The sequence below is a fragment of the Microchirus variegatus genome, assembly GCF_963457635.1.
Source record: "Microchirus variegatus genome assembly, chromosome: 1".
NCBI lineage: Eukaryota > Metazoa > Chordata > Actinopteri > Pleuronectiformes > Soleidae > Microchirus > Microchirus variegatus.
In genome coordinates this window covers 11,659,062-11,667,848 of record NC_139802.1, presented here as the reverse complement: position 1 = coordinate 11,667,848, position 8,787 = coordinate 11,659,062, and the positions used below count along the sequence as shown (strand labels likewise).

General features: G+C 44.9%; 1 protein-coding gene across 1 annotated transcript; it reads right to left on the bottom strand.

Moving 5' to 3' along the window:
• Positions 1 to 1,255: 1,255 nt before the first annotated feature.
• mtcl3 (MTCL family member 3) lies at positions 1,256 to 8,108 on the bottom strand (the record flags this gene model as incomplete). Its single annotated transcript, XM_083901257.1, has 10 exons — positions 1,256 to 1,409; positions 1,734 to 1,863; positions 1,981 to 2,527; positions 2,731 to 2,800; positions 3,598 to 3,757; positions 3,938 to 4,257; positions 4,497 to 4,568; positions 6,647 to 6,805; positions 6,928 to 7,152; positions 7,344 to 8,108. 10 exons carry the CDS (start codon positions 8,106 to 8,108, stop codon positions 1,266 to 1,268), a joined length of 2,592 nt encoding a protein of 863 aa, XP_083757383.1. The 3' UTR covers positions 1,256 to 1,265.
• Between the last annotated feature and the right edge of the window lie 679 nt (positions 8,109 to 8,787).

The following is an 8,787-nucleotide window of genomic DNA, read 5'->3' as shown; positions in this document are numbered from 1 at the left end:
ACCTCCGTCCTGGTGGTCAGGTCCTTGGTGAAACTGGCCTCTCATCATTCATCTTTCCTTGGTTCATTATTCAGAGCTGCACTGGAGCAACACGCTCATACACACTTCTTCTGACTGACTGTCCAATAACCACATTCCAAACAGCACATGATGAGTCACACATCTGCATCTGCCTCAGAGAAACCTGCCAGAGTCACTGTGTGAGTCAGTGTTTGTTTCAGATTCAGACAGTGTGTCAGTGTATAAGTGTCAGTGATATTATAGTGTGTGCGTGCGTGTGTGTGTGTGTGGGGGGGGGGGGGTGTGTGGGTGTGGGTGTGTGTGTGCCAGGTCAGGGCAGGGCAGTCATAACACCAGTGCTGTACTGCTCACAGACCCAACAGTTTAAAACCTCGTGGTTGGGTGGCTAAAGAAAATACCGTGACTTTTTTTTTTTGGCTTCACTGGATTAAAAGTTTAAAAAAATACTCTATGAAGCATGAGCAACAAATGAATGTTTGAACTGTTATCAACGGGATAGATTCTTAGCACTTCTCTCAGTCTCTCCACAACGTGTTTAGAATCCAATAAAGGGCCCTGCCCATCCACACATGCGTTTTCAATTATTGTGGCTCATTAAATTGACACTGGAGCGAGCAAATTGGGCAATGACATTACACATTGTCACCAGTCTTTGTTTACTATGGTGAAAATAATAACACAGCCACAGTAAGTCAGCGTCTAAGGGGAAACATGTGGGTGAATGTGGGCACATCAAACTGGACCTGGTAATAATATTTATCCTGAGAAATCCAATCACAAGTGGACAGCTTTAACTTATCACCCTCTGCATTAACATGCGTTGTGGTTGCATCTCCTTTGACCTTTCGTGATTTGCCGCCACGTTCCCGCACCATTTCAAAACACAAATGTACTTTATTTCTGTTTGAAAACAGTTAAGAGGAGCTGTCTATCAAAGCACTACTCACGTTGCTGTAACATGAAATAATATTTAAAACAAATAATCTTGCAAATGCAGCAGTGGCTACAATTAAATCAACATACGGGCACTGAGATGGGAAGTGGGGCGTCTGCTGTGGAGGTGGCCACATGGTTCCTCAAACCACCTTCAAATGTTTTTTTTGAGATCACACCCAAGGATGTATTCTGGATGCTGTCAACATGTGATCGATCAGTCATGACAGATGTTAAAACCAGGTCTTAGATTGTCTGCTCATGGCCCGTTAGTCATATTCAGATAAATTCACTGACACTCACCTTAAAGTTCACTGTCGCTCCAACGGTGTTCCCTCGCCGATAAATGTTGAAAGCATCAGAGTACACGAGTGGCTTGGGTCATATGTGGGAAATGATAGTTTTCCTGTACCTTGAGTGACCTTATGACATGTGACGTGTTCAACATAACAGCACTGAAATGAATAAATAATAAAATAAATAAATGAATGAACGAATGAAAAAGCAATTATGAAAATGTAGAAAAATACGATAACCGAGTGTGTGCTTTACAGAACAAAGAACAGGGTGAAAAGGAATACCAATTTAAAAATAGTGGCATAGGAGAGTGAGGAAAACAGAACAAGGATGAGGATTAGCAAAATAATGGGCTGAAACATCTTGATGAATTATGTTATAGAAGGAAGAGAAAGAGGGGAGAGAGGCAGAATGAGCAGTTAGATAAGTGCAGATTAGTCGACATAAAATTAAAGTCGCACAGTGTTCATCCTTTTGCTTACAGACAGCGGCTCCTCTGCCTGTTTGTCCTCCTGTTTGGGGACGTCCAGTCGGTCTATGAAGCTCTGCAGTTCCTTCCGGAAGGCTTTCAACTGAGCATTGATACGGTACAGTAGCTCATGCTCTCTGATCCTGTGGAAGAGGCGAAAGTTTGACAAGTTGGACTAAATTAACAATTAAACAACTTGAAATACAACTTGAAATACAACTCCTACAAAGAACCAGAAGTTGTTTTGTGTAATTTTTTACCTGCCGCCTTCTTCATCCTCATCCATCCTTGAAAACAGCTCTCCGTTAGTGACATACACTCGGGCCTCAGCAATGATAGTGCTGGTGTCAGCGATGAGCCTGTCAATGGTCCGAACCAGTCTCTCTGCCTCTATGCGGATGTCTATCATCTGCTGTCGGTCCTTCAGGCTTCTGGATAAAAAACGGCTCTCCACGGGTGAGTATAGGGAGCGTGTCGGGGTGAGGCAGCGGATGTTCCTCACCTCATCGGAGTCACTCTCCCCACCAATAGGGCCCTCACGCTTGCGGTGGGGTGGGAGGAGACGAGGGGAAGAAGCTGAGGCAGAGGGGGTGTCGTCGTCCCGTCCTCCATCGCTCTCTGCGTCACTGTCCCGCGGACTGCCACGGATGCCCAGGTGGGAAGCCAGGTCATAGCGCTGCATGTTGGAGAGCAGCACACGGTTCTCGTACTGGAGCTGCATAACTTTGCCGCTCAGCTCATTGATCTGCAGACGTGCAGCTTTCAGCTCTTCCTGGACGGCCTCCAGTTTGGCGGCGTCAGCTCCTCCTGGGGTTGAAACAAGGAGACAATAAAAAAAAGTGGAACACTTCTGTAAATGAGACTGTGCTGCACAGCTCCTGGAGGCTTTGTGAAACACATTTTCTGATCTGACACATGAAGCTGAAATAGAAGAGGAGGAAAGAGTCCTCGTTCTGCTGTTGACTCATCTCCAGCAACAATGACAGTGAAAAAAAGAAAGAAACACAAACCTCCTCCATGTCTCGATCCGACTTCATGCGATCCGGCCTTGTATTTCAGTTTATTGAGTTCACTTGTCACCTAAAGATGACAAAAATAATGATAATAATTATCACTGAAACTTAGATAACAGCTGCCTTTTTATAAGATGCATTTGAAGGTCCAGTATGTCACATTTAGATGGCTTTGTTAGAAGACATTAAATAAATACCTGTGTGTATGTGTATGTTTAATTTACAGAGGCCTCCATCAGGTGCTGTCATGTTTCTACAACAGCCCAAACATGCGTTTTTAAGCAGACATTTACTACGCATGTCCTGCACCTGAAAAGTAACTGGGTTGTTTTGGCCAACCTCTGAATATGATCCAAGTGTTGATGATGGGTTAGGGCTAACAAAAGACAGGGCTAGACAGTAAGTTACAGACAATGACATAAAAGTCCTGTGTAAAAGTCTAACATGGGAATTTAACCAATGTCAATCACAACAAAGTGCAATGCTTTAACCAATAAACAAACTGCCAGTGGAAACCACACCTAAGGTACCAGATTGTTGTTATTTACACTACCACTAGGGGCACCTATTTTAAAACGTACCCGATATGTACCCATAGTTACGTTCTGTTGGGGAACAGTCTCCCTTTCTGGTATGTGAAAGTTCACTTGTTTTCACCTGCAGTCTCACCATTAAATCACAAATGCATATACACTGGAATTTTGAAAACCGCACATCGCTGCTGTAAGCTATAACCACGACCAAAAGCCACAAAGAGACTCATAAAGAGCAACAGATACAAGCCACTCACATTACAATCTGGATATTAAAGCAACAATGAGTTACACAGTTCAGGAAACTGGTGCAATCTACTGTAAATGATACCTTTTTGTTCTCCTCTTCCACATCTGCTAGATTCCTGCGAAGAAGTTCTGCCTCGTCTTCCACCAGCTGAAGCTGCTGCCTCAGCTCGGACAGAGCCTCGCCCTGCTCTCTGCATTGTTGACCGCCACTGCCAGAGCTGTCCAAGCCTGCTGCCGCCATACTAGGTGATGAGAATTGAAAATCGTTGATGTATATGTGCAGGTTTATTTACATCTCACTCTTTTCTTTTACTTTTATATCCATTGCCTCATCAATTCTCCATGATATATGATAACACAATTGTTTACAACTATGACTACTTTTGGACCAGAAATGGTTTCAATCATTGATCGCAAAGTACCTGTCCTCCCTCATGTCGTCCAGCTCAGCCTTCAGGCCCCTGTTCTCCACCTCCAACTCCACGATCTTCCTCCCGAGGATATTCGCCTCCTCCTCCACCAGGCGTAAGCGGAGCTTCAGCTCTGATTCACGGGTGGTGGGAGGACCTCCAGCTTCGCCTTTAGGCAGAGGACTATCCACGTCCCCGTAGAAAGAGCGGTACTTCTGCAGCTCCTGCTCCAGTCTGTCCTTTTCCTTGTCAATTTTTGCCATCTTCTTCCTCATCAAGATGGCTTCCTCCTTGATGAAGGCTAGCTGGCATTTCAGATCTTCATTTTCTTCCTATAAAGTGGGACAAATATTGTGTATTTGCCTTTTGGTTACAGTCTCATGGGCAGTAAATGTATTTTTGCAAAAAATCTACATGAAAGTAAAAACAAAGTACTTATGCAAGATGGTATAAGCTACAAGGAGGTTAGGTTCTATACAGATCCAGAATGTCTTCTGGATCCAGTGGCTCAAAATGTTAAAGCCTTAGCAGAGGCCAGTGCTCATGTTTACTCATGTAAATGTTGACTCACCTCCACTGGTGTCTGTGGAGCCCTTCTCTCTGCCTTCTGTCCATCCTTGTTTCCTTTCCTTTTGAGTGAGAGCTGCAGGGAAACATCAGCAGTGGTTACATCATCATCAGCAGCAGCAGCAGCAGCTCAATGTTTTCTTACTGGAGTGACTGATATCATCCAGATGTATGGAACATAGTGAAGGCTTGGTAATGGAAAAAAAAATATGGGTCCACTCTAACTCACTCTCCAGAACACTGATGGTAAATTCAGCTCATGCTGACCTGAGTGCCAGTTCAAACTTTATAGCTGTTAAATGAAAAACACCCACAAAACGTGCATTTTCGAAATACTTTTATGTCATTAACCTGACATAAATCTGTTATTTCACTGTACTGCCGGCCAGTGCGAGTTGCAGCACTGACAGTGGACTGAACTCAATACTCAGAGATGTGTATAAATTAAATTGGATAATTTTTAGCTTTTGGGAATTAATTAGGGGAGTTTCTTTCAGGTTGACTGGTCAATTCAATCCCAATAATAATTTACAATAATAACACACAAAAGCATTTTACAGTTCCTTTTAAAGGGATAGGTCAGGGTTTGTTTTAAGTGTGGTTGTGGTTGATACATCAACGCTGATTTCACCACTGTTTCCCTGAACAAGCCTGAGACCTGGAGACTCACACTCACTGATATTATGGATGCCACACAAAAGGCTCACCTAATAAAAACTACACCTGCTTAAATATATAATATATAACAGTTTAGCATTAAATTGTCATATGACAAGTGTAATATATGTTTAGGGTATGTTGCTGGTTTTAGATTAACACTTTAAATCCATAGATTCATATTTCTAAGATCCAATTCTGCTATGACTTATCCTGGTCTTCAGTAGCTGATGCAAATAAACTACTGAGTTTAGAAGAGCTGTCTATGCGTAATATGCAGAATACTACGCAATAATAGTATTATAACTAGTGTAGTGTCCGTAGGAAGTATGTATTCCTATAGTGGGGGCTGAAGAAGACTGGTAATGCATGATAAGGAACGTAAACGCTAACATAATTAGCCTTAGCTAAAGGCTAACACCGTGCAACCTCATCATGTTTGTATCATGTTAGCCCTACGCTAATGCTAATCGTAGCCTCTCTAGCTCACCTTTGGAAACAGGTTCGCCAAGTTCGCCGCAAAGTAGTAGCATGCTAATAAGCAAAATAAAAATATGCTCGTGTATTGGTGAATGGACACCTCGTCGTTTCAGTGTAACACCATGTTCTACGGTGAACCGTGAGGACAGCCTCTTCACTCCCACCAACCCGCTCCACACAGCGCAGGTGCTGTTGATTTGCCGCTGACAGTCACAAAACAGCTAGCTACGCTAATGCTAATGCTAATCGAAAATGAAAACATTTGCGTTGTGCCTAATGAGGCTGCACGGTGTTTGTATTATGTTGGCCTTTACGTTCCTTATCATGAATTACCATCACTGAAACATCTTCTTCATCTCCCACTTTAGGAATACATACTTCATACGGGCACTGCACTAGTACTGTACATTTAAGACTACAATATCTTGAGAACGTATTTGCTGCTTCACGAAACAGCTTTTATTTTTAGCTGTAAACTGTAGTCTGTTAACCACTCACCCCCCGCACCAAAGTCCACGAAGAAACAAATGTTTACAAAATATAGGATTTCAAATGTTAAAGTCACAAAACAAAACATTTATGCAGCATTGGATCAACAGCTCCTGTGTGTAATTATGTAAAACTGTCTTCTTTCTCTGTGGATTTTGGTGCAGAGAGAGAAAGAGAGCGGTTTACAAAGTTCAGTTTCCAGACAGAAAAGGCTGTCTAATTGCAAAAAAACGCAGCAAACATATTTTTAAGACACCATTGACTGAAGCAGACATAGATGTTATTGGGTGAGTCTTTTGTAAAGTGGCTAATGTCTGTTTTTCCCTCTGTCCCTGCTGTGTCTAGGTCCCAGACTGGTTCCCTGATAATGTGTCAATAACCTCCTACAAACACACTTCATAAGGTCATGTATTATGCACAGTATAAACTAAGTGACCTCAGCCATTATCCAACGTTCTCTTGGAGGTGAATATGTATATTTTCAAGCACACACTCAGTGAAAGGTGGAACAACCGAAGGAGCACTTACGTCTTTAGCTTTCTCCAGCTCGTTCTGCAGGGCCTGCTTGGTGATCTCCACCTCTATTAGCTGCTGCCTCAGCTTCTCATTCTCATCCTCTGTCTTTGTCCTCTTCTCCTCCACGTTCTCCAGCTCATGGTGCAGGCGCACGGACACATCCTTCGCCACCTGGAACAGGGACAGAGACAAAGAGGGAGAGGACATGGAAATTGTGATTGATTGATTGATTGATTGATTGATTGATTGTGAATACAGAAGAACACAGGAGAATAATAATGTCAGAGACTCACCTTTAGGTCTTGCTCCAGACTCCTGAGCAGCTCTTCGTCCACCTGGCCACTTTCTGTGATCCTGAGCCTCTTCCTCTCAGCCTTCTTAAGTCGATACTGGAGGATCCTACAGTTTTTGTTGGCTCTCTCTAGCTCTCTGCGCATGTCCTGCAGCTGACAGGCGTCTTCCTCATAGAACGTGTCTCGCATCTCATCCATCTCTGCCCGCATCTCCTCGATTTCATTCTAACAGGAAACAGAGAGGACAAATGAAACGCCTCTAAGTGACTGAAAACATGTTTTTCAGAACAAATCCTGAAGCTGTAACAGGGTTGATTAAAGCAGCCTGTATGCTAACAACAGGTGCTATTGCACTCGTTTAAAACGATCAGCTTCGTTAGTTACAAGGCACTGTTACAATTGAAATAGATGATTACCTTTAGATCATCGTTTTCATCCTCCAGCCTCTCCAGCTCATCTTGCAGTCCCTGGTCAGGCTGTTGAGCCCGCTGGGGGCTGTGGGGCTCGGGGGACAGCTCCGGCTCTGAGGCCGGTGGTGATGCTGATTTGGTCTGCATCTTTGTTCCTTTCTTGCCCAGGCTCTTATTCAAATGAAACTGTATGAGCTCGGATTGCAAGCATCCCTCCTTCCAGAAGCCGGGTCCGCAGCCTACGGTGGCTTTGGAGCTCTTCTTGTTGCCGCTCGTCGACGTCGCCGCCGCCGCGGAGGAGGAGGAGGCCTCCCCTCCTTTCGGGTTTTTGTTCCTCAGTTTGGGAGACTTGGATGCACAGGGCTGGTCGGAGACGACGCGGCTCGCATCCGCTCTGGAGGGCGAGGAGGCGTCGGCGGCAGCGCGAGGGTCGTCTGGTGTTTGGATGACGCCTCTGCTCGTTGTCGGGCTTTCAGCACCAGCAGCCTGGACAGCAGCCGCGCCTCTTGTGGCAGGAACGCCTCCGGCCTGCCGCTCCCTGCCGGCGGAAACAGGAGAATGACCTCGGCTGCTTCTCCCTCCACCTCCTCCACCTCCTCCCTGCTTTGACGTGACGAGCTTTGACGAGTTGCTGGCCTTCTGACCAGCTTTGGATCCACTGTCTTTGGGTCCGCCCGGTGATGAGGAGCGCTGCTGCTGCTGCTGCTGCTGCTGCTTGCGGCCGCTATTGTCTGGCTGCCGCGCGCTGTCGGCAGAGGAGGACGTGTTCATCATGGTGTCAGAGGCTCAGCTCATCCTCAGCAGCACCCATTCCCTTCACCAGTATCTGTTACTTCAGGAAAAAAACAAAAAAAGCTGCCCTTTCAGTCCTAAAATGACTTGTATTTGTGTTGCCACTCTGGGCTGCATCTGCTCAACTTTGCACTGAATAACCAAGTTATTTAATTTAAAAGATGAGTGCGAACCATGCATTTTAGATGGAGCTTCTTTTTTTTTTACAGCCTGAGCTTAATTAGGCGACTGTCAGTGCCAAGCGCACAGAAATAGGCAATAACTAGTGATTATGCAGTCGGCCATCCAGCCCTACTTTGATGAGGCGTGTGGGAGATCAGCTGCAGCTCGGGCAATTAGGCAATCCATGCTTATGTCATGTGCACAGCCCAGAGGCCATGAGAGGGAGAAACAGAGCAAAGGGAAGACAATGTCACACTGGCTGTTACAACCTAAGCAGCAGCAGCCAATTAAAGCAAAGCTATACTTGTTCTGTTGACAGACGGCAGATTCTGAGTGGCCTTTGATCTGATAAAAAAAAAAGAAAGACTTGGAGACAAAGGATGATCCAGACACTTGACAAGACAGTGGAGGAGAGAGATCCACGCTGCTGAGACAGCCACTTCCTGTCAGCCACCATTAAACTCCTCTTTCCCAACAACATCGATGACTCATATTA